This window comes from Rhea americana, unplaced genomic scaffold (genome assembly GCF_003343005.1).
Source record: "Rhea americana isolate MKP2758 unplaced genomic scaffold, rheAme1 scaffold_0, whole genome shotgun sequence".
In the NCBI taxonomy this organism is placed as follows: domain Eukaryota; kingdom Metazoa; phylum Chordata; class Aves; order Rheiformes; family Rheidae; genus Rhea; species Rhea americana.
The window spans coordinates 18,138,187-18,165,027 of NW_028185037.1; the positions used below are offsets into that span (position 1 = coordinate 18,138,187).

Genomic DNA, 26,841 nt, shown 5'->3' on the forward strand with positions numbered 1-26,841 from the left:
CTTTATAGGCCTTCATTTTTTTTTTTTTAGGGGAAGAATTTAATCTCAGAATGCTTTATCTCAGTGATTCAGAGTCATTTCAGTAAGCCCTTGCTATTGTTCATTCACTGGATAACATTCTTTTGGATTATAACTAACCTAGGTAAAATATAGTGACAGTGTGAATTTGAAGTTTCAATTTCTTGGAAGTTTTTGAGCTTTAATCCATGTGGATTAAATCACTAGAAAATGTTTTTTAATGCATGTGACAGTTAAAGATCTAGAATGAAGTTCAGATTGCTGTAGTTAGCAGGATATCCAGTGTCAGACCATGTTCATTGTTCCATGCTTGGAGAGARAATGTATCTGCAGTGTCTACCTCTGATATCCATCCACCTGTACTAACAGTTCTTTAGAAAGTAAGGTATTTTCAACCTGTTCTGCTGCTTAGGAATAATAGTGATGGTGTTTGCAAGATGTAGAAGCTGAAGGGCTGGTCTCTGTGCGGTGAGAGCTCAGATACCTCCTTTTGTTAACTGGTAATGGACAGTAGTCATTGTTACTGGCCCTTTGATGTGCACCCCAATTGCTGTTTCTTGGGGACAACCAGAGGTCTATCAGGATGATGCAGACTTGGGGGGTTGGACTAGATGATCTCCAGAGGTCCCTTCCAACCTTACTGATTCTATGATTCTATGCCTGGTGGCAGTAGCCCAGCTCTAGCTCATTAGACTCCTTAACCATCAGACACTGAGTATGTGTTCTTCATGTCTTTATTCATGTCTTTAGATGTTAGCAGGAGAAATATGGGAGAAGTGACATTATCATAGAATCAGTAAGGTTGGAAGGGACCTCTGGAGATCAGCTAGTTCAGCTGATCAGCTAGATCAGCTCCCTGCTCAGCAGGGGCACCTAGAGCATATCAGACAGGGTTGCATCCAGGCAGGCCTTGAAGATCTCCAGAGAAGGAGACTCCAYAACCTCTCTGGGCAACCTGTGCCACTGCTCCGTCACTCTCACAGGGAAGAAATTCCCCCTCRCGGTCAGRCAGAACTTCCTGTGVTTCAGTTTCTGCCCATTGCCTCTTGTCCTGTCACATGGGACAACTGARAAGAGTTTGTCCCCGTCCCCTTGACACCCTCCCTTCAGGCACTTGTACACACTGATCAGATCCCCCCTCAGTCTTCTCTTCCCCAGGCTGAAGAGGCCCAGCTCTCACAGCCGTTTCTCGTAGGGCAGGTGCTCCAGCCCTCTGATCATCTTTGTAGCCCTACGCTGGACTCTCTCAAGCAGCTCCATGTCTCTCTTGTACTAGGGAGCCCAGAACTGGACWCAGGACTCGAGATGAGGCCTCCCCAGGGCTGAGTMGAGRGKCAGGAYCACCTSCCTCGACCTGCTKGCAACACTCTTCCTGATGCASYSCAGGAGACCATTGGCCTTCTTGGCCACAAGGGCATATTGCTGGCTCATGGTCTATCTGTCATCCAAGTCATCCATTATTTCCCATGCAGACTTAAATGATAGTTTTATGGAGTAAATTAGTGAAGTGGACATGTGCATTAATTCACCCTTCTCTGTTCTGACTTCCTCCAAGCTAATTATGTTAAATGGTAGATTGTTTTACAGAAGTGAAAAGTTCCAACAATGTTGTTTTTTTTGGTTGTTTTGTGGCTTTTTAGTATGCTTAACTGTTGCATATGTCCCTATCTTTGATCTAAATCATATCTTTCTCTCCTGGATTTCATGTAGGTTGGGTAAAATGTTATTAGGCCATTTGTACAACCATAGCAGTTAAACCTAAGTGATTTTTTCACTATATTAATTATCTGTCTCTTCCATGATTAGTATTTCAGCCTACCTTCATTCTGGGAGTAAGATGCCCTAATTGCAGCAAAGTGTCAGTTCTTTGGGTTTTGAGTTTTCTGCCTTTACAGGAGTTCTGCAAAATTTTGGGGGTAGRTGGAGTTCATTTCATTTAAAGAAACACAAACTCACCGCTTTCTAGTGATCTGACTTGGTTTATTCTTTTAAATCCTAGTTGTGTGTGAGGGAACTTTTGCTCATCTATGTTGAAGCAGTACCTTTAACTCTAGTTAACACTGTTCTGTTTATAGGACTGTCTTAATGATATCTTAATGTGAATCTGGAGTGTGAAATGTGCCTGCTCAACACTAGATTTTAAGATTGGAAACGAATGTTGTGATTCACTTTGTCTTCCAGAGCAACTGTAATTCAACTTGGTCTTAAAGATTCTTTTAATTTATCATATATCCTTGACCTTTATATTACACTGTTCATCCATGGTCAGGAAAAATGATTAGGTTATTAGCCTACTTGATAACAGAATGCAACAGAGGAGTTCTTAAAGTTTTATTGAATCAGTTCTTTAAGCACTTTTTTTTCTGCAGACAATCCTATTTGAAGTCTTCAGAAGTCTGTTAAGACAGTGTGAAAATGTCAGGAATGACATAAATACAGTAATCTATCAGGCATGTAGGAAGTCTGTCAGGAATTAGGTATTAAGATTTCTTCCAACTTTTTTTTCTGCAGACCTTTCTGGAGGTCTCTAATTATGAAATAGTAATCTGATTACAGCTTGGAAAAAACAGTTCTTCACCATGACACTTCCTATAGGATAGGTATAAAGTRTCTTAATGCTAATGTTTTAGACTTAGCTTACCAAGAATGCTTTTTGGTTCTCTGTCAAGATTTTATCTATGTCAAGAAAAGTTAGCTCCATCGCTATGCATTTTTATTTTGCTTACATTTTTTTTCTGAATTGCTTTCTGGATTTTTTTGTATGCTAAAAGCAGCCTGTGTCTTCAGGGTGATGCTGTAGCCCCTTAGCTAATACTGAAAATGTGCCAGCAGGGGGAGCCGATATTCAGCCTGAAAAACATCTTCTGAAGTGTGAGAGCGGAACTTTTCAGCGTGGTCTAAGGTTCCAGCCTGGGAAAATGAAATTGTGTCCGTTTGCCCCTTGSAAGGTAACCAGGGAGCTGCTATCCTGGGAGCCATGTGTGACTGCTGTGGTCATCAGGGCTCAGCTGGTGTAACTTTCAGAGCCAAACATGTTGTGTTCTTTCTGCTTCTTGAAATGCAGATCTCTTGAAGGAAAATAAATATGAATGGATAATCTGGAGACTTCAGTATTTATAGCCTCTTTAAAAAATATTACKTGTAGGCATACTCTGTGAATATGAAAAGCTACTGCTCAAACTATAAAGGTTTTAATTGATRACTACCTGTTTGAAATCAGCTCTGATTGCATTTCTGCTTTGCCACCTCACAGGCTTTTGTCTCTTTACTTCTTGTACCTTGACTGCAAACTTAGGCTCAAATATGGACCAAATGCTGTATTTGTAGCCCATAGATAAAATAGTTTAATTACASGTTTACGAATACAGTAGAGGTATGTTGAAGTGGAAACAACTTCTACCAGTGCTGTTCTCTATATACTTKCTTTAATAAGTAAGACTAAGTCTGTCCAATTTGAACAGTAAGTGAAGTTTTAAAATCTTACATYAAACTTAAAACTGACCTGTCTTAGAATCTCACATAATTATCAGCTGATTAAATGGAAATTGCAGGGAAACTTCCATAACATGACCTATTGGATCACTTGTTCATAGATGTGCAAAGTCCTCTGAAGGAACGGGTGCTGTTTGGAACACCAAGTAATGGTTGTCCCAGCTGAATATAAGGTTAATAAGTGTTACTGTAGTTCATTAATGTGTAAGTGGCAAGTAGGTGGCTGTGTAGTGCAGATCTTTATGAAGAACTYGAGTGCAATATCAGTTGTAAATTARTATCTGYTGCATGGAAATGGACTCTTAGATCAATTTCTTTAGACTTGAGTTAGTGGCATGTTCAGCATTACATTAACATCTCATGTTTTCTGCCTGTGAGGAAACTATTAAATCCTTAAATGATTTTTTTGGGGAGGGGTCTGTGTGCTCAAAGCAATGACCAAGGCTTTGAACGGCTGCTCTCAGTGGCTGGTTCTCTAGGCTAAAGGCTACCTRTTTATGTTGGCTTTCTTGAAGATACTGAGAAGTGAGCTGACTTACTTCCCTGAGAACTTCAATTGCTGAAGAGTTCCCTGCTTGGACTCTGTGTTGGGAGAAACTGAGAAGGATGGATAAAACTGAGCTTAGGTGCTCTTACTAGGCACTTGGATGAAGAGGATAGTAAAACTTTATTGACCACATTTTACCTAGTCTTTCAGAATCCTTTGCTTAATTTGATATTATTATATTAGAGTAATATTTGGCTAGAACATCAGTCTGCAGTTGAGTAAATTTTTCAGAAGTAACTGTTCATTATTCATAAGTCTGTGCAAATAGTGCTAATYGTGTAGTTGTCTCTTGTCAGTGTTTGTCTGAGGTACTTTTGGGCTCTTCATTTGGAAGGTTTTGATGTTACCAAAGCAGAGACTTGATGCTTTTGTGCACAGCCTTCTGAATGAAAGGTGCCCAAGTGCTGAGACTACAAAAACTAATAGAGCCCATTTTTTGTTACAATTCAATACCTTAAAACATGACTGTGTATTTGTCAGTAATAGATGTCAAGCTGTGTTGTAATAAAACACATAATAGAGAGGGTTATTTTCCCTTCATTTTATTGATGACTAATTGGTTATTTGAACTGTAAAAAATTATAGGCAATCCACTTTTGGTAATAACCTCTTTTCTTCACCTTATAGCATTTCATCCTCAAGACAGCCTGAGATGGAAGAAATTTTTGTGTGTGACTAATTGAAATCCTAACAGGATGCTGAAAGCTGATTCAGGGTAGGGCATGAAATGAAGAAATAAAAGCAGGTTGCTTCAGAAAAATTAAAGAGAAYAGATACTCCTGGCCAGCTATGCACTGAATCCCTTGCCTCTTGTCAAGAGGTGCTGCCAATTACTGGTTATTATGCAAGAAAGCAGCTGTATGAATTTAATGGAAAGGGGAAAAACACATTTTTCCTGTGTCCTAGGACTTTCTGAATCAGTGCTGGGGCTATYTTTCTAGTTTAAGGTATGTAGTAAATTGAAATAATCTCTAAGATCCATATTGCTTCAGAAATAGCTACTAGCAAAAACCAATTTTGAGTGAAGTTCCTTTTTTATTCAATGGAGAGTCCTTCTGGCATAGCTGTTATTTCCTTGTTTTATGAACTGCACTGTGACTGTCTCATGTCAGAAACTTTAATAGATGGCTTTGTGCATGTTTRTGTCTTGATGGCTTGAGGAAGAGAATTTAATAACTTTCCCTTGTTTAATGTTCTTTCCAGTTTTAGCATTAAATGGGCAATCAGTTTCTGTTTAGTTAAGCACCTTATTTCTTAAGTTTATATTAAGCAGCACACATTCAAACATTTTAAGTAGTTATTCTCTTTTTGAACTAGCTGAAGTCATTCCTGCACTTGTTTTGGAAAACTGAGAATCAAATTCTCCCATCTAAAAGCAAATGTAGCTGAAACCAGAAATATTGACTCCTCGGGTTCTTGGCATTTCCACTTCCCTTTTTGTGCCTCAGCAGCAAAAAGTGCTGGGAAACAGCAGAACTTYGAACGTATGTGATTATGAAGGTAGATGAGATAGGCCAGGTGACAGCTACTGTGTTTTATCCCCAGGATTGTGTCATCTCAGGCCAGTAGTACCTGCTGAGCTTTGTTTTTGCTCTCGATATTTATGTAGGTGCACCTCACTGGTTGTGAACTATTCCAGCAAATATTAAGCTGCCATATGCATGTGCTGCTTCTTAGTAGTTGACCACTTTGTGTAAAATTTTGTAGAAATAAACTGAWGTTTAAATAAACTGTTAGAGAACTGTCTGATGCAGGACAAAGTTTCTTACAATCTTTGCTGGGAAAAAGTTGTATGTAGTTAAGTAAAAGGCAGGAATTTTAAACTTGGGTGGATTAAAGTTGTAAAAACCCAGTACCAATTCTAAAAATCTGGTTATGTAACTACACAATTTGGTATTGGTGTTTTAGACTAGAACTGAAGTATCAAATTTTACTCTTCCACATGAGCAGTTGACTTTGAATTGCTTTGAAAATAAATTCTTAGATTCAACTAAAGATTCAGCCCAAACTACAATATTTCCACTGTACAAGGTCCTTGTTTAGAAAGGCAACTTCATGCAAATGTTCTTGCATACAGCATTGGACAGAATYGGTGTATTTTGGATAAACTTGACCTCAGGTTTTTTAAATGCTACTTGCACACTTAAACACATTTATCTACCTGAAATACACCACTGAAATCAATGATCTATTTTCAGAGGAAATGGTTTAGTTTTACCTAGGCATATTCATGTTTTTTTAAACTTTGGATTAAAAAACAGTGATATAAAGCTACTTCCTGTGGCAGATAAAAAAAATTTATGGAGGGATTCTTATACCATAAACACTGCTAGAACTATAGCCTGTTTTAAAACTTTTTTCTGACTATACAGAAAAAGTTCCAAATCAGCTAAAGCTTACTGGCAGAAAATGGATATATTAGATTTATGCAGATATAAATCATAGATCTATTTCATTTTCAGTCTTAACTGGAGAATTACAGCAAGGGTGGTGGTATGCTGGGTGAATTCTGGAAATATTAGGTTGAGAAATTAAAAGAAAAAAAAAAGCCTCTTAGGCTTTGCTAGGCAAATGTCTTAAAAGTTGGAAGGTAGCTTTCCTGAGTGAAGTTACTAAATGGATAAGTACACGGTCCTACAGAGAACACTGATTGCAGACTTGGCCCTCACTTCCTTCCCTGAAAACCTTGCCTGTTAGCAGAGAAGCGTAGTCTGTTATTGGCTTGTGAGAATTGCAGTTGGGATGGTCTGTAAGTTGGATTTTCCAAATTGATCTCACTTGTAAGGAAAGCTGGTTTTTAAATATGAAATTCTTTGAATTTGGAGAGACTCTAATATAAGGTAAAATCCACAGGGCTAAAAAGACAGAACAATGCCCTCATGCTGCTCCTTCTACACGGAGATATCTTAAATTCTACTGTGTCATTTTGGGTAATGCTTTCTTTAAACTTTATGATCATGAATTATAATGAAGAGTATTTTAAAACACGCCTACTCTAGTTTCTCTAGTCTTGTAGAGTGGAAATGCTATGTTTTCTGTAGTATRTTTATCAACGATATTCTTGTTAACTATCTATTTTGCAGTTAACTACTTTGCAGGACTGTACAGAGCTTTAAGTAGAATTGGGTGATGTCACTTTGTACTTTCTCAAATTTATCAATAGTTTCTGTAAAAAATCATTCTGGAAATGATATTGGWCAGGTAACATTATGGGTCTTGGGCCTGTTTGACTCTTGTGCCAGTTTGACAAATCTTAGATGGGTCAGTGGTCTGGAATCAAACTAAACACACTTATGCATTTTTATCCTTACAATTTAAGGATCTAACCTACTTATTTGTTTTTGCAGGGTGTGTAAGTAAAGGATCTATTTAAGATTAAAGGCAGAGAAATTGCTTGGACTGGACTGCTGAAACCATATAGCTGTTCTCCTCACTTTCCAGCGTATGTAGAAGTTCACACAAATGTAGTATTTAGAATGACTTTGAAAAACCTATGAGTGTAGGTAGTGATGCTAACAGAAGGAAATCTGTACAGCTTGGTTCTCTATGTTGTGAATCAGCCTTCATACACTTCACCCTGAGGATAGTTAAGCATTGGAACAGGTTACTCAGAGGTGATAAAATAGGCTGTTGGATGAAATTTTCAAGATGAGACTAGGCATAGCTACAATAAAATATTTGAGTTAACAAACACTAAAACTCAATGTGTTGGATCTTACACTTGCAGTAATAGTTATGTTAGATCTACTGGATATAGATTTTTCTCAAGGCCTGACAGTGTTCTCATGTCCAGTGTTAACTGTTTAGATTTACTGAATGCAGTACAGGAACAGACTCATGATTTTCTTCCATTCTAATACTGTGTGAAACAAATGGTAAGGACTGAAATGTTTTAGGCAGCGTGTTCTCAGGAACAGTTGAAAGAGGCAACGTCGGAGGTTTGGATATGCTTTCAGCCATGCAAGAACAATAAGGAAGATATGGAAAATGGAAACAATTTTACTGACATGAGACATTGCCATAAAAGCTACATTTCATATTTCAACTGATTTTTCATACAGTATTTTAGCAGGATATGAACTGATTACTTGAATATGTAGAAGCCTTCCTTTTAGAGGAGGGAGAAACCAACTAGCTTAATTGTAACCAGCTATCTTCATTGAGGAGGGACTGATGGACATCCTGACAGTTGGAAGGCAAGTGTCATGARTCACCAATAAAATTCATACAGTTAACAACGCATGAGTGAAGAGAGCTGCAAAATAGACTGCAAAAAAGTGCATTGCTGTTAATTTCGARGATTACTGGTGAGATCTCATGAAAAATTATTCTTGCAGTGGTTGCAGAATGGAATTCAGGAAAACTAGTATTATCAAAAGAAAAAGATGCAACAAAACTTTGCTTTAAAAAAATCCTTWTAAAAACTCCTACAGGATTAAGTAGAGATTCTCAGACATGAATTAAGTGCCTTCCTAAAACTTCCTCTGGAGATTGCCCAATCCAAATCCTCCTGCTCTCAGAGCAGGGTCAGAGAAGGTTGCTCAGGATTTTATCCAGTTTTGAATATCTCCAAGGATGGAGATGGATCAGTTCATTAAAATACTGTTGAAAGTTGTTCTCTGACTTATTTTAAAATGAATAAAACCAAGTTAAATCCCTAGACATGGGCATCAACTATATGTTCTGGAGATCTCTTATGGCTGTAGAAGAGAACACGAGAATTTGAGATTCTTGCAAGTTGCTATAGAAACAGAACTTTTTGCAATTTGTACTTTTTGCTTTATTTGTACTTGAACTTTTTGCTCTATTTTTGAACTTTTTATTTTTAACTTTTTTAACTTTATTTAACCTTTGGCTTTATTTGTACTTGCAAAATCTTTTGCAAGTATAAATAAATTATTTCAGTGCTCCAAATGCATGCTAACCTCTGCCTTACATTACTGTTTTTTTTAAACTGGTGTTTCATAAATTGTGGTGTGCCATTTCCCACTGTATTTGATAACAATGCATACTTCTGGAATAGGGTGGAATATTTCTCTTACAAAATTACCAGATTGTATTACTGTGTTACCAAAACTTTCTAACCTAAATACTGAATTTCAACAGCTTGTTACCTTAACAATCCAGCTTCTCACTCATGTGATGTGTTGACTGGCTGTATTGATGTAAAATAGCACTTAGTTTTGTAAGACAGAAAAAGCTTGAATCARAAGTTCAAGAAACTAGCTGAGTAATCAAATGCATGATAAAGTTCTTTAATCTGAACAGAGAAGCTCCCAATTTCAGGTGTTTTCAATTCTGTAGTGTTATTGAGGTTGAAAGGGACCTTTGGAGAGTATCTAGTCCAATCTGTCTGCTCAATACAGGGTCTGAGCAGGTTGCTCAGGGCCATGTCTAGTTGGATTTGGATGTTTGACAGCCTGTTGCAGTGCTTGACTGCCCTCACAGTAAATTTTATTTGAATGGAATTTCCTGTGTTTCACTTTGCCCATTGCCTCTTGGCCTTTCTCTGGATACCACTGACARTCTGGCTCAGTTGTATTTATTCCTTAGTTGCATATTTTTGCATATTGATAAGTCCCCCTGAGCTGCCTGCTCAGCAGCTGGAGAAGCTCTTGTGCTCCAGATGTTCTACTCCCTTAATCGTCTTTGTGGCCCTTTGTGGTTGGACTTGTTTCAGTATGTCTGTGTCTCTTGTACTGGTGAGCCCAGAAATGGAAGCTGCTCCAAATGTGGCTCACCATTGCTGAGCAGAGAGGAATGATCCTCTTCACCTGCTGGTAATATTCTGCCTCTGGCTGTTGGCCACCTTTGTCATGAGGGCACACTGCTGGCTCATGTACAATGTGTTCACCAGACCTCCCAGGTCCTTCTTTGCAAAGCTGTTATCCAGCCAGTTAGCCCCCAGCCTGTACAGACTGCATGATGCCTACATCAATAGTGCTAGGTAAAAAACTTAAATCTTGTTAGTTATTATAATGTACAAATTTTTATACATGCCCTCATATTGTGTGAGATGRAAATTCTGACTGAGATGTTTTGGTAGTGTATGTATCTCACTACCTCATGTGTAGTGTTACACATGATACTTATTTGAACCCCTAGTCAAAATTATGAAGCCTTTGCCAATCAATACATTAACCAGTTTAAAGCAGCAGGTTTGTGATTATGCCTAGGCCTGTCTACTTTAGATTACAAAAATTGGATGTGTTGTGGCTATGAAATAACTATTCTAGTTTGACAGCCTCTTGTAGTGTGTATATATACATGTGAAGAGCTGCAGACAATATCTGCTCATCAAATATGAGATCAGATTGTACTCTCCATGCCTGTGGATGGTGATGAAGCAGTTGGTGAGAGTTAATGGTATAAATCAACCATTTTTGGTTTTGTGTATATAATGAGGAAAGTATATACAAACTTTCTCAGTATAGAAGAGCCTTGCACAAGGGTTATATGATGATGTTCATAAGTTGAGAAGACAGAATAATAATAACTATTTGTAAAGGCTCTTGATGCAAAATATTAACTTCATTTTTGTCTAAGCCTTAAGCTTTGTAGATTCTTATGTTGGATCCTCTTATAAAATGAAAATAGTTATCTACATTTGCATTATGCATTTGGAATAGCTTTATAGATAGTTTTYATGCTTGCACATGCTTCTTTTTGAGGGGATTATTTTAGACTAACATTTAAAACAACTTTTAAGGTTGTATCAGGACAGTATATTCAACTTCACTATATAAGCTTCTTTTTGTCTTTGGGTATCCTACCTTTTATACTGATGCCATTCTGTTTTCCCATGCTTTCCCAATGCAGTGTTTTTTTTTAAAAAGATTATTAATACTTGAACATTTGATAATACTGAAAGCTGCATGTTTGAAATGCTCTGATGTAGTAAATAGTGTGGGGGTAATTTTTTTCTGCTATTGTAATTCATAACTAATTCTTTATATTTAAACTGTGAGAAACACATACTTAGAAGCAATGTTCAGTGCATCTTTGACWCTAATTTTAATATAGGCTATTTCATACTTAAAATAAAAAAAAGCCCTCCCAATAATGTCATACTAACTGTCTAGGAAAATRTATGTAGCAAACCAGTCAAAATGTTCAATATTTTTCTAGATTKAATTGAGCCCTCTTTGTTTTAGTGCAAGTCTTGTAATGTGAGAATCAYAGAATCAGCAAGGTTSRAAGGGACCTCTYGATCACCTYRTCCAACCTCCCTGCTCAGCAGGGTCACATAGAGCATGGTAGACAGGGCTGCATCCCGGCAGGCCTTGAAGATCTCCACAGGAGACTCCACAACTTCTCTGGGCAACCTGTGCCAGTGCTCCGTCACTCTCACAGGAAAGAAATTCCCCCTCACGCTCAGGCAGAACTTCCTGTGCTTCAATTTCTGCCTATTACCTCTTGTCCTGTCACACAGGACAACTGAAAAGAGTTTGTCCCCGTCCCCTTGACACCCTCCCTTCAGGTACTTGTACACATTGATCAGATCCCCCCTCAGTCTTCTCTCCCCCAGGCTGAAGAGGCCCAGCTCTCGCAGCCGTTCCTCATAGGGCAGGTGCTCCAGCCCTCTGATCATCCTCATAGCCCTACACTGGACTCTCTCCAGCAGCTCCCTGTCTCTCTTGTGCTGGGGAGCCCAGAACTGGACACAGGACTCAAGATGAGGCCTCCCCAGGGCTGAGTCGAGAGTAAGGATCACCTCCCTCGACCTGCTGGCAACACTCTTCCCRATGCASCCCAGGAGACCATTGCCTTTCTTGGCCACAAGGGCACATTGCAGAGCTGCTCTCCACAAGGTCAGCCCCCAGATTGTACTGGTGCGTGGAGTTATTTTTTCCCTAGGTGCCGGACTCTGCACTTGCCCTTGTTGAATGTCAGGAGGTTCCTCTCTGCCCAACTCTCCAGCCTGTCCAGGTCTCTCTGAATGGCAGAACAACCCTCAGGTGTGTCAGCCACTCCTCCCAGCTTGGTATCATCAGCAGACTTGCTGAGGAGGCACTCTGCCCCCTCTTCCAGGTCATTAATGAAAAGGTTGAACTGGATGGGACCCAAGACTGAGCCTTGGGGGACACCACTAGCCACAGGCCTCCAACTGGACTCCACGCCACTGATGACGACCCTCTGAGCTCTGCCTTTCAGCCAGTTCTCAAGCCACCTCACTGTCCACTCATCTAACCCATGCTTCCGGAGCTGCTCTGCGAAGATGTTATGGGAGGCAGTGTCAAAAGCCTTGCTGAAGTCAAGGTGCACAACGCCCACTGCTCTCCCCTCATCTATCCAGCCAGTCAGTCCACCACAGAAGGCTATCAGATTGGTTAAGTGGGATTTCCCCTTGGTGAATCCATTCTGGCTACTCCTGATCACCTTCTCCATATGCCTGGAGATGACATCCAGAAGGAACTGTCCCACCCCCTTTGCAGGGATGGAGGTGAGGCTGACTGGCCTATAGTTGCCTGGGTCCTCCCCCTTGCCCTTCTTGAAGACTGGAGTGACACTGGCTTTCTTCCAGTCCTCAAGCACCTCTCCAGTTCTCCAGGACCTTTCAAAGATGGAGAGCAGCTTGGTAACAACATCTGCCAGCTCCCTCAGTACCTGTGGGTGCATCCCATCCGGGCCCATGGATTTGTGGTTGTCTAGCCTGCCCAGAAGATTTCTGGTTCTATCCTCCTCAACCAAAGGAAAGTCTTCTCTCTGGACTCTCTCCCTCATGTCCAGGCTGCAGGATTCCTGAGGGCTGCCCTCAGCAGTGCAGACTGAAGCACAGAAGGCATTCAGTAATTCTGCCTTCTCTGCATCCCTTGTCACCAGGGCCCCTGCCCCATTCAGTAGTGGGTCCATGTTTTCCCTAGTCGTCCTCTTGCTGCTGAGGTATTTGAAGAAGCCCTTCCTGTTGTCCTTGATGTCCCTTGCCAGACTCAATTCCAGCTGGGCCTTAGCCCTTCTCACAGCATCTCTACGTACTCTGACRACATTCCTATTATCCTCCCAAGTAGCCTGTCCCCTCTTCCACTTTGTGTGCTTTCTTCTGTCTGAATTTGGCCAAGAGCTCCTTGCTCACCCATGCAGGTCTCCTGCCCCCTTTGCTGCACTTCTTACTCATAGGGATGCCCTGCTCTTGAGCTTGGAGGAAGTGATGTTTGAATAGTAGCCAGCTCTCCTGGACCCGCCTTCCTTTCAAGGCCTTAACCCATGAGACTCCACCACTTAGGTCTCTGCAGAGCCCAAAGTCCTCTCTCCTGAAGTCCAGGGTTGGAATCCTGCTTGTTGCCCTAGTTCTTTCCTGCCAGATCCTGAACTCCACCATCTCGTGGTCACTGCAGCCAAGGCTGCCCCCAACCTTCACATCTCTAACCAGTCCCTCTCTGGTGGTAAGGACAAGGTCCAGCAGGACACCCTTCCTCGTAGGCTCCTCCACCATTTGTGACAAGAAGTTATCATCGATGCATTGCAGGAGCCTCCTGGACTGTTTGTGCCTTGCTGTGTGGTCCCTCCAGCGGATGTCAGGGTGGTTGAAGTCCCCCAKGAGRACCAGGGCCTGTGATYKTGAGGCTACTTCCAGCTGATCAGTAGGGAAAAATGTGACTTGTTCTACTCTTATGTATAGTGGAAAAATACAGAATTAAATGTTATTTTACACTTTTTAGACTGTTAATGCAGTCATACTGTCTCATAGTGTGGTGCCAGCAGGATAAACAGGAGATGATCAATCTTCAATGAAGATTCATAAGTTTCRTAAGAGTATGTCTGAATAAAACTCATCTCTTTGGATCATTACTTCATCTAATCAATATATATYTTTTAATTCAGATCATTTAAGGCACTTAATTGATGACATCAAGGTGGATAGCTGTGTGCAACAGYTAGCCTTTTGCAGGATAGCTGCTGGTGTCTTACAGGATACCTACATAATCTTTTAAAAAAAATATAACTTAACTGTCAGACTCAATTCTATCCTGTTTTCAAGGCTGTATAGTGTGTGAATTTCAGTGATGTTTTTGTAGTGTAGTTTAGGAAGGAGATGGCATAGACTTAAAAGTTTTACTCTAGTTTTCAATCTCTTGTGTGTTGCTTTCCATTAATTTTTGGTTTTCATTTTGACTCAGACTTGTAARTCTTATGTAAGGAGATCTGTGCTTTGATCTAGTAGATTTAATACTTCTGAAAATTTGAATTYGCAGATTGGTTATAGTAAGCTTAATTTGGAATATTGATTTTTTTTGTCATAAAATGCCTCAGTTCTCAAGCGCAAGCTTTTAAGGCCACTGTCAATTCATGAGGAAGTAAAAACTGCCATTGAAAAATCTATTTTGATTTTAAACTATCCTAGTCACTTTTAATGATATTACGAACAAGCATAGAAAAGTGATAGTGCAAGCTAGTAAAGCTAGTAAAGAACRCTTGTGTTAACACTTATTTTAATGCAACACAAGCTTGTTTATTTAGGTTTAAAAAAATGCTCCRTGTGCAAGTCAGTTTGTGATATACAGCACTTGTCCTAAATACATATCGCAATGTGAAATGAATGAAGGAATTAAAACTTCCACAAACTAGCTAATATAATGGAGGTGTCATTCCTTCTCACTAATGTAGGCCAGTGCAGTTTGTTGCTTTCCAGTATGCTTTATTTCACATCCACAGTGCAGCAATTCAAGATATTTATTACTCTGAAGGTTCACTGTGTATTAAAACATTTGCTGTTTGTGAAGCAGAAACTGCAAGATGTGTCTGACTCTACTGCAGTTGCATGAGAAATTCTAAACAGATTACTGAAAGTATTGAATAATAGAGTAAATGGTTATTGGGAGCAATTCTTGAACTTTGTCCTTTTYTCAATAGTTTTTTGTGAACAGCTTGTGCTGCCATATGACAGTGCCAAAAAGTGTTTCCAAAGAGAATTGCATTATCTATAGTACACGGTGGATAAATTCAAGACAGCGGGGTCTATTTTCAGGTACCTTCCCCTTACAGGATAGGATCTTAGGATAGTTGAGGTTGGAAGGAACCCCAGGAGGTCCAATCCCCTGCTCAAAGCAGGGCTGTAGACTGTTTGTCTATGAAGGCCAWCACTATCTTCTCAGTATTTCAGGAGACAGGATTAGGTATTTTTGAAGTGGAGAGGAAGATGGAAGTCCAGTGACTTTCCCCTCCTTGTAGGATGCAGCACCCAAGTTAGAAGTATTTTTAGTGTAGAACAGCAAGTACTGCGTATCCRACTTTGGATATTTAAGTTGGAAACTTGATTTTTTTTTTTAAGGCATGGAACAAATTAGTTGTCTTTTTAGCAAGTTTAGGAAGGAACTAACTGCAATTTAAAAATGCACATGTCCAAAAAATTGTCAACAGTTGCTTAAGTGTGTGGGAACTTGTGATACTCTTACATAAGTAAGATTTCAAAACTATCTTCACAATCAAATACATTATAAACTTCGGTGGAACAGGGTGGGTATGTGGGGGGCTTTTAAATGAAGCCAGTATTTGCATCTTTTCTGAATGTGCCTGAACATCTGTACGTATTTCAGATTTTACTTCTCTTCTGACAACTTCTTCTATAGTACTCTAGTTTATTGCTAATATTAGTCTGAACAGATTTTAGTCATTTTTGATGTGAAATTAATAGGTATTAAATTAGTTTTGAATTGCTTAAAGGTTATTCAAAATATTTGCTATATTAGTGACTGAAACTTATTTTCAGACCAGTACAGACAGGAGTATTTAGACTGTAAAATAGAATTTACAATGCAATTCTTGTCAAAATTGATGCAAGTCCTTCACCAGGGATGTTACATTAATTGAGTATGCTTAGTACTGAAGCTCTCATTTTAGCATAAACTGCTCATTAATTCAAATTGGGTTCATTGTCAGATGTCTACAAAATTAATGTAGCAGTTCAGTTCCTTTGAATTCAACATTTGGAATACCATGCATTTGTTAAATTCCTGTGCTTGAAAATAGTTCATGTTCTTAATGTRTTCCTTTTTACTCCAGTTCAGGATTAGGATTTACCATAAAGCATAAACTTACGGTTTAATTTGTTTTAAATTGCCAAAATGATGGTGGAAGAGGGAAGGTGGACTCTTCTAAATTTGATACAGAAGAATGTGGATAGGTGCAGTGGTAGAGCAGCTGCATTAAAGACTGAAAATTTCATTGCATTTGARTAACTCATTTAAGATGAATATAGATGTGACTGTTCATGAAGATACTAATCAGCACTTTTTTTGAGAAAATAAATCCTATGGATGGGAAAATAAATACTTGTTCAAGTGCATCCTTCTATCAGTAAATTGCTAAGAATTTTCAGAAAGCCTTGTGAAATGTAAGGAARCCTTGTGTGCAATTGAGTAAAGTGCATATTATGCGGTACTATCTTCTGCTGAAGAGACAAATTTGTTGGAGAGGTTCTGTTTCTGATAATGTTTTATCACCTCATTAGGACTCCTCTCTCAAAGAGGGTCAAAAGGAGGCCAACCTAGGAGGTATATAAGCTGAAGCTCGGTATTAGTTTTACTATGGCAATAACCTCTTTGAACCCGATAATAGTCCTGATTTTGAGGAGAGCTCATCATCCTGCCCTGCTGCACTTTGGACTAACCTGAACTAGTCATGGAAGGACTGTGAGCGGTAAATCGGCGTGTTACAGGCTCTCTCTGTGGCTTTGCTGCAGTGCAGAAGTCCTCACTATTGGTATTTTCAGAGTGAACTGTAGCTGTGAATCTTGACATACAAGAATGGATTTGCCATGATGATTTGCCACAATTAAAACTTTCTAATAAGACAGGAGGATTTTACATGTGGTGTAAAGGTAATATTTCTCCAAGAGTTCTGCTTCCTGAGACTCTTGTAGTTACTGATGCTTAGAGCTGGAAGAACTGTGGAAGTTGAAGAAACTGAACAGCTCTTGTATTGTCCTTGTTTTTTCCTCCATTGAGGAGAATATTTTTGTCTTAGAATTCTGCAGAATATTTTTCTATTCTACCTGACTTTCCCTCCTTTCCTTGGAACCTTTCATCTTTTTTTTTTTTTTCCAGAGCTTGAATATGTTCCTTGAAGGTCTTTATAGAAATGCAAGCTAATAAAGTCAAGAGTTCTTTCTATCATTGTAGTATGATCACTTTTATTTTTTTTAACATGAGAACACGAAGGCTGTCTGTGTCAATAAGGCAAGATARATATCTGGCTCAGTATTGCACCTCTAGCAGTGGCTAGTAGCAGGTATCTTTTGAGAAACAGAAGGATAGAGAAGGCATGTAATGATACTTCTTCAACCTTTCTGAATGAAAAAYGTTGATACTTAACAGTAATGTTGAAGTCTTGAATTTACTGAGAAATACTGTTACTGGATCGTATTTCTGCAATTTCTTGTGACATGCTGATTTTGGCTGGACCTCATCTTAAGGTTTAACCTTTATTTCTCTTAACTATAATTTAAAATTGGAATTGACCAAATACAGCAATGTTTGCTCCTATTGTATGATGTTAGTCATCTTCAATATCTCTTCGGTAGTAACTTCATAATCACGTGTTATTTAGGAGTATTCATAAGGGTAACATTCTCATGGTATTATTTCCAAAATGAATGTTGAAATTATTCCAACTTCTAATGAAACTGAATATCCTAGAAGTGCAATCACTGCTTCAAAAAAACTTCAAACAGCCTTGGATTCTTCATTTACTCTGCCACCTGAAATAGAAAAATCAGATTTTTACATGGAATGGTCAGTTGAATCTAGATTTTCTGATGAGATTTCTGAATCTAAGGTGAAATGGTAGAATTTTTTCTCAAGGACTTCCAGATAAACATTTAGTTTCTGATTTTGTAAATATTTACTGGAAAACATTATGATGTGTTTTTATGAAATAATAAAGGAGATCCAAAAGGAAAAATGCAATAAACATTTCTGTTCAAGTTTGTCATTTGATCCTGCACAGACTATATCTACTTACAGTTACAACTACGGAGCATCACTTAATTCTGCATAAACATGAGTATTTATACCCTCTTAGTAGAGGGAGTGGGATTCCTGGCTTGTCCTACCATAGGAAGATTAATGCTACCTTGAGATTAAAGTGAAACAATTCTACTTTGTTGTTAGCTGATGTATCTACTAATATTATTCAGTGGATTAACTGAGGAGTAATCATGGCTTAGATCTGTTATGATTAAATTTAAACAACAAAAATCTATGCAATTAATACTTCATTGAGCTAAATTCCTGGAGTTTTGCAGTACCTGCATCCTTGGCCTGAGAACACAGGATTTTTAATCCCTAGCATTATGTGAAGCTTTAATCACATCTTCATTTCCTATTTCTGATCTAGCAAATGTCATGACTTTATATAGCTAAGCAGTGCAGAGTGTAATCTAAGGATTAGGAAAAGGCAAATCTTCCTATCCACTTGACCTTGAAAATCTGATTGGGTCTGATGTGTGATCTGGCATGATTTTTCCCTAATTATCTGAACCTTGATGTACATGAAYGATAGCTTTCAGATGAGTTGTGCAAATCTTCTAGGTCTAATGCTTAACTTTATTTCATATTCCCTAAAAAGCTTCAAGTGMAAAGAAAGGACAGGAAAAACAATCACAGGAGAAATTTGTGGTCTTGACATAAGATAACTATTTTTAGGGCCTGCTTTTTCTTTTAAAATTGAAAGGTAAGGAAATGGAAGTCTTAAAATGATCAGTAAAAAGTATTTGGTTATTCAGGGGAGGAAAGCTGATCTCCAGACTAATTTTGTCTGCCAAATTTATCTTGGCCTCTTCAAGAGGAGTGATTGTTGGTAAAAGAAAGGAATATTCTTTTGCAACCTCTAAAAGTTTTTGTATGATATAGTTGTGTTACTATAAGTATGGATGTAAGTGAATCAGTTCATGAATGTATGTAGTACTAATCAAGTTATGACCATTAACAAATCCTTCAGATACAGAGTTTGGATAACTTTACTGTATAAGCTAAAATATTTAGGAAACTCATATGACTTTGATCTTTCGAAAAACTTATGCAGTTGGCTCATCTGAGGAACATTACAGTAGATATCATTAGAATTGTAGAATCATGGAATCAGTAAGGTTGGAAGAGACCTCTGGAGATCAGCTAGTCCAACCCCCCTGCTTAGTAGGGTCACCTAGAGCGTGGTAGACAGGGTTGCATCCAGGCAGGCCTTGAAGATCTCCASAGAAGGAGACTCCACCACCTCTCYGGGCAACCTGGTCCAGTGCTCTGTCACTCTCCCAGGGAAGAAATTCCCCCTCATGATCAGGCKGAACTTCCTGTGCTTCMATTTTAGAGCTGCTTTTCTAACTGTTCAAGTGCATTTGAACCATGACAAATTTTAGACCTCTGAATATTCCTGAATGGAAGCTCTTGCTTTCAATTTTATAATATTTCCTTAATTTTTTGTGGAGGTCCTTGAACCACTGTTCATAAATCCATAAATATAGTTTACAGTGACTTATTCTTCTACAGTCTTTATGAAACTAAATTTCTAGATGGACAGAGGATAAAAGGGCAACATACTTGTGTACAATAGCACATACCTTTGTAGCAGAAAAGTTTCTAGCTTTCTTTGACAAAGTGAACTTGCTTTTTTGATGTTTTTAAAAAAGCTACTTTTAGTCTATAAATCCAAGTCACCTGTTAGCTCATGTCTTTACTATAACAGTAATTTTAAGCATATATTTCCTTTAGTTATTGGAAAATTAAAAAGGGCTTATGTCAGTCTACCAGAAGTCTTCTATGCACTGATCTTTTCTCAAATACTGTATCAGTATTTCACTTTGAATCTGGAGTTTTAGAATTCTAATATCTCCCTGAAACAAGTCCAACTATCTTGGATACTTCTGTTTTTCTGAACAACTAATCCTAACATGAAACACTAATACTAAATCAAGTAATTTAATAAATTGTTGTAATTGCATTTGTTTTGGTCATGGCAAAGGTTAATATTACAGTTTTAATATTTGGTATATCTGGATGTAAAAGACTCTTTCAAAACAAAGACCCTGAAGAATAGAATCTCAGTCACTTAATTATGCAGTCAGAGGAATGAGCTTAAAATGTGTGTAAAAATGTATGACTTCTATAAGTCATATAAAACTTAAAGTATCTATAAAACTTTAAGTATCCAGCCTTATTCTCCAAGAGAAGTCAGAGCTTCATCATAATCACTATTATATTGGGGAGCAGGGAAATTAGTAGTTTGCTAGTATGAGTATTGCAATAGTATTAATCAAAAGTTTCCAGATACGTCCAGATTTGAAGTGTAGGGCTTCTAAAATATCAGGCATCTGCTTTCTGAGTGTGAACACTATGCCCTATAAAATTTCATGATTTCATCTGACAAGGAATTTCAAAATAACTCTAGTTGGCCATAACACTCAAGGAGATAAGTGGCATCTGGAGAAACATGTGAATTATACTTCATTAGTATTTACCTGTTAAAATGTTCCTAAAATAGTGGTTGCTCAGCCTGTGGGTCTGTGGACTGAGGGATGCTACAGCATAAAAGGTGCTTTAGGAGAAGGGTGCTTCAGGGATTATGAATCCTCTAGATTTTTTTTTTTTTTTTAGATTTCTATGTTAATAGAATCCAGATCCTCCAAAACTTTCTAGGGACTTACCAAAAAGTTCTTCAAAAGCATAACCATAGACTCCTCTTTCAGAAGCATTGAGAATTAAAGTCTAGTTACTTGTTTAGTTCTTCAAATTTAAGAAGTTAACATGGCTAAAAAGTACTTCCTATTTGGTACTAGTGAGATGAGAACTTKTAAAACTAGTACTTATTAAGCTGAACTGTTAATGATGCATTTTTTTTYAATAGGAAGAAATGTATTGATTTACTAGTCATGGTTCCTCCTATCTTTTCATAAGTGAAAAGTCATTTCAAGCTAATTAGTTTTCTGAAGTGTAGCTAGAGGATTTTTTCTTTTTAATCTTTCTTTAGTCAAACTTCTTGACTGCACTCAAATTCTGTGACTGTCTCCTGTTTACCTGTTTTGATTACACTGAAGAAACCTCTAAAGTTTTTTTGACAAATGTCACTAACTTCTCCCTTCTCCTAGTCAAGTAGAAGTCAAACTTAAGTGGTGGCATGTGGGAGTTTGTTTTATTTTTAAATGCTGGAATTTAACTCGCAAGCTACTAAGGTGATTGTGGAGGACAGATGTTTATTCTAGAAGACCTTTTGTAGCAGTTACGTATTTGGTTGTATTTTGATAGTCTTGTGGTGACATGTTCAGTGTACTGCAGCCTCCAGCATGCTGGAATCCTGTCCAACAAAGACTCAAATGTAGAGTAGTTCAGTGAAAACATCATTGTTAGTGTCTTCATAAAATCCTTGTGTTCAYCTGTGAAACCTGTGAAATAGAATTTGCCATATGCTCATTAGCACAGAAGATGGTCAATATTGAAGAGTTTTAATGAAATATCAGTTCTGTGTATACTTACACTATGCATTCCAGACATATTTTGAGGTCTAGGTTTGGACTTTAAATATTATTCCTAACGATCTGATCTTTAATGTAGCATTAATCTAAGATTTTTGGGTATGATTTATGTGCTTATTAGCATTTCTGGAAAATTTGAAAGCGAATGGATTGCTTGTAAGTGTGCATTAAGCCTGGTTAACGCCAGGGGCCTGTGTATCTAATGCCATTATGCATTATGCTGTAATTATTATGTGTGATTTTTAATTTACATTATTTTTTGGCGAGTGATGACTTTTTGATTATAGCCTTAATCTGAGAAAATAACAGACCTTTTTTTTCTTGAACAGAAATTGAAAAATTCCAAAAAGGGGAAGGGAAGGAAGAAGAAAAGTATATTGATGTAGTCATCAATAAAAATATGAAGTTGGGACAGAAAGTTTTGATTCCAGTAAAACAGTTCCCTAAGGTAAGTCCACTTGTTATATTTTACAATTCTAAGTGCTTTTAAGAGATAGTTACCTAGTTAAGCTATTGGAGGAATTTGTTACACTTGTGTTACATACAGCAGTATTAACCTACTAATGCTATCCTGTGGTCTATTCTGTAGAAATTCTTATGTAACTGTTTTTACAGAAAATGGATTTGAACATAGATGTTTTTGGATATTTATTAAGGTAAACTGTTCCAGCACAATCAAGGGGAATATTGCTTGCAAGAAAGAGCATGTTTTCCATTTATGTAATAAAAAGGAAATGATTGTTCGAACTGTATTAAATATATTCAGAGTTCCAAGAAACCACCTCTCAAAATCAGCTTTAACAATTATAGCTTAAAATGAGAATTATATGCCTAAATACTCTGCTTATAGTCTAAGTATCTCTAKTGACTACTTTTTAAAATGCTGTTCTGTATACAGTACTGTATTTTCTGTTTGGAGAGCTGGGATCTTTCTCTCTCCACTTTGTGGATAAGGTTTTGACTTGCATTTAATATTGGATTATTCAGGCTGGTAATTCTCTTCTAACAAAGGTTAGAAAGGTGATGGCTTATTTCTCTGCTCAAAGTAATACTTGGTAGCATTTTGCTTTGGCACTGACACAAGTGAACTCTCCAGTAAGGAAGGTTTCTTATTACAATAAATGAGCAGGAGTGTGTTGCTGGTCATGCAAAAAGGTGGTATTTTGAGAATGGGTGATAAGGTTTTTCAGATAGCTAAAAATAAATCCTCTTCAGAAAGCAGAATTTTTCTCAGAATAGCAAAAGGGACAAATTATATTTGAGTTGACTCTAGTGCTGTACTCAAACTTTATTATAGGCAAAAGTGCAGTTTAAAATGCACTACTAGAAAATGAGTTCACTATGTAAATTTACTTTCCTCTACAATACAGTATGAATGTTGATTAGGTTTACCTGCACTACTAAATTGTGTAGTCTTTTAGGGAAAGTAGGGACTACTTTGTTCATATATTTGGCCATCGTGAATTCTTAATGTTTGTTTCCTGCCAGCTGTTGTTCTGGAATGAAGAATTGCTACATGGAAACACTTACTCAACATTCAGTAGSCTGTGAAACTTTATCTCTTAATATTTAACACTTATTCTATGAAAAGCAGAATAGTATCTTTTTGCTTGTTTAAAAATGGCTTTCTTTTTTCCTACTGGAAACTTCAATATTGCTTTTGTCTCTGCTTATGGAGCAAAGAAATTCAGGTATTCTTCAGTTTCACTCAGTCTTTTCTGAATATGCTATTTGTGTTTTCTTCCTAGACCATGCTGAGTTACTTGGAGGGGTTACTTTATATCTGAGCTTCAAGGTTTCACGGGAGGTTACTGTCATGAATTTTTCGAGGTTGTGTAATCCTTGTATATAGGCATCTGTTTGAAGTCAAATTCAGTTCTATCTTTAATGACTGCAGAGAATTATATCCAAAYGTATGCAGAATCATAAAGGGAAGCTAAACTTTTTTCTAAAGCAAACAGTCACTGGAATTTGGTAATGTCTTATTTACCAGAACCATGTGTGCACTTATTTTTCTTTTATAATCTAATAAATGTAAATGTTGTACAATATGATATAGCTTCAACATAGCAAACTGATAGCCTTATCCTGGGATACTATTTAGTCTGTGGTGAGTGATGTCAGGCTTGAATGCCTGTACACAGGAAATCTGAAAGTCTTTTGTATCCTAACATTTGCTGTAAATACTAATTATTTTTTCCTGTCAGGTGTGTTCAGAGGCTCAGATTAGAAATGYTTTATCAACTCTGTAGGGGATAGATATGAAACTACTCCAGTCACCTTACTGTCAYTGACCTGGATTTAGAGTGCATGTATTATATATTCAGATTGTGTAGAGTTGAACCAGAAGGTGTTGCGCTGTGAGTATAAAACCTGAAATGCTTCAGGTGAATGACTTCTGCCTCTAGGCTGTGGTTTTCTGTGCCTGKGTGTGGTTTGCCAGACTTCACCTATTCTGCCTGCAAGAGGAGTGAGTGTTAGAGTATTTAATGATGCACACATCGTTAGAAGAAAGCCAAGTGATGGTGCATCACAACTTGTTAAAAGGGTTACRTTTGATTTTTCAACACTTCTCCTTTCTGCTAATTTTTAGTGATAAATGCTTCACTAGCTTGGAGCTTAAGACTCATTYATGGGCAAAATCTGTGCAAGAAGCTTATCTGTGTGTAAATGTTGAATTAGAGGTATTTTTCTAGCAAGCTAATTGTCCTGTTGCTTTCTGTATGTCTACAGTACCCACTGAAGCTGTTCATACAAGGTCATGGACAAAGGTACCTCCAGTCTTTCCAGAGGTAGCCTTCCTGGTGTTGGCAAACTGTGGATCTGCTGTTTAGGCCTGACCAAATTCAGTAACAGATAAATCTGTCAAACTAGTGTTGGGACATCTCATCTACATACTAGTCTGCGTTGAATTTGATAAACCTGGACATTGAGCAAGTGAGGAGGAAAAGCTAAATTCACTTCAACTTTGGAAACAGAACAACATTTTTTCCCAAATAAAAACTACATTAACATTCATCACATTGCAAAACTAGTTATTAAATCCGTAGAGTTTAATATCTGAAAACTAAACTAGCTGTAAGTGAAAATGACTTTTTGTTTGCAGAAACTATTCTTTTGTTTATATTTGCCAAGTGATTCTTCCCATTCAGACAGGTCATGATACCAAACACAGGGTTAACTGATCCAATATAAGTTTATTTTTAATGTTTCTTTTTTCCCCTCCAGAACTTCCTCTTTAACTCTGACTCTCTGAATAAATCAAGATATCCTTGAAACTCTAGCTTTGATCTAGTCAACCTATCATTGCCATGCCTAGTTGTGTTATCTGTCTTTTCAGATGTTCTTGCAGGATCATAGCTAAGTCCTGTGTGTACTCAGCATCATCACCTCTGACAGCCCTAGAAGATGACTGAGTAACTGCAGCAGAAAGCTGTTCAATTGAAGCTCAGAACATCAGATTTTSTTTGTTTCTTTTTTTGAAAGAAGTCTGATAGGCTTCAGAACAAAGTATTTTTTTTCTATCTGAGCATCTGTCCTTCCCCCCCCCCCAAAAAAAAATCATATGCCTTTACTTGCCTTCTGCTTAGTGCTCACACAGATGAGACTTTCCACTGTCTGTGTGGATATGTTATACTTGCTTCCTATGTAACAGCTCTTGGTTGCTTCTCTGTTACTGTGTGTGTTTCAGACTTTTGTCATGCTCAAATCTGAGTGTTAACATGCCTAATATCTCATACTGAAACAGCCTAGACTGCTTTATGGAGTAGGTGACATAGAAGAACCAGTACGAGGTGTACTACTAGAAGTAACTGARTTACTTTACAGTAATTGACCAAGTTTCATGTTGAGTGTATGTTTAAAGATTTGATACTGTACTGAGTTGTGTGAAGGAAGCAGTAATTTGATGTGGTATGACTCAGATGCTTGAGGTACTTACCTTTCTTTAGAAACCTTATTCTTTGAAATAATGAAGAAAARTCTTGAGGCTCTAGTTTCAACTCACTGTAAGGGTGTAAGATTCAAGGTGCTCTTGAATCTTAAAGTAACTATCTGTATCTYTTCCTTGTGATCCTGTCACTGAAGAACCATTAGAAAGCTAAATATGCCAAAAGTTCTGTGGCTTTGACATTGGCTTGTAGGAGCTTAACAGTTGAGCATTTGGTCAAGCATTTATTCTTTCATTAAGTATTTAAGCTGGATGAAGTATTCTCAGCAGACTTGTCTTGATGGGGATAAACAAGGATTACTTTTTCTATTACATCTCCATTTCTGTAACTTTTCCTTTCAAACATGCAGTAGCACTGGCATAGATTCCTTTTCGCTGAAATTCGTAAGGTAGATCAAATGCTCACAAAAATGTTTCACTTGTATGCTTTCTTTGTAGCAGTCTTCTCCAGAACTGTTCTTGGAGAGTAGTTTCAAGCAATGTGCTACTACGAAAATATCTTCAGGTTACTGTTGTAGGCATATTTTGGCAAACCAAAATTCTAAAGGAAATGGGTTCTAAGCAGTGATTTCCCCTATYTCCATTGTACTATGTCTGTGCAAAAAAAATGGTCCTTAAAATAAGGACTGACAAATACTTAGAGATGAAACAATTTTCATGTAAAACATGTTGATTATTGTTAGAAAAGTTTTCTGGTTTTATTAGTATAAATCTTTGTACGTATATTGAAATATTTTGTAGCTACACAACAGTTGAAAGTAATCTGTAAAAGGGGAATTACTGCTTTCAGTGTAGTTCAGCTGTACTGGTAGGCTAGTGGACAGCATGGCCAAAGAGACACTGAACTAGGGTGCTAGTGTTTGAGGAACTAGGGTGTTGACACTTAATGCTGTAATTTCAGTCAGATTAAACCAGTGGTGGAAGAGAGGGATGTACTTTTAATGATGCAAGATAAAGTTTTTGGGAGACAAGGAGAGRAATATTCTGAATCTCATGTCCTGTTGCTCACTAATGTATATCTAGTGATATGTTGATACAACTCTGACAGATTTTGGTGGGCATCACTTGTAACTGCTAGTGTATGGCTTGAATAATAGCTGCTATGACATTTCTTTACCTTCTATAATCCTTTCAGCAGTTCTGTTCTGGATCTTGATGCTATTGCAAAAGTGGCTTAAGTGATAGCTGTGGCTTATATTTGACCCATTTTTTGGAGCAGGTCCAGAAGCAGCTTTGAGATACGGACTTCATCGTCATGTTTATATACAATCAACCTAAATAAGTTCCTATTTCTTACCTAAGACATCAGAAGYTACTTCAGCTTATAGGCAATTCCTAATTTTAAGATGATTCATCCACACTGGAGAATAACTC

General features: G+C 37.8%; 1 protein-coding gene across 5 annotated transcripts in view; it reads left to right on the forward strand.

The window, feature by feature from the left end:
- KHDRBS3 (KH RNA binding domain containing, signal transduction associated 3) overlaps positions 1–26,841 on the forward strand; it is an 89,189-nt gene that overhangs the window by 8,229 nt on the left and 54,119 nt on the right. For all 5 annotated transcript variants that reach the window (XM_085321108.1, XM_085321189.1, XM_085321355.1 and 2 more), the window contains exon 2: positions 21,848–21,966. In XM_085321108.1, the coding sequence (XP_085177234.1) occupies positions 21,848–21,966 (119 nt within the window). The remainder of the gene's footprint in view (positions 1–21,847; positions 21,967–26,841) is intronic.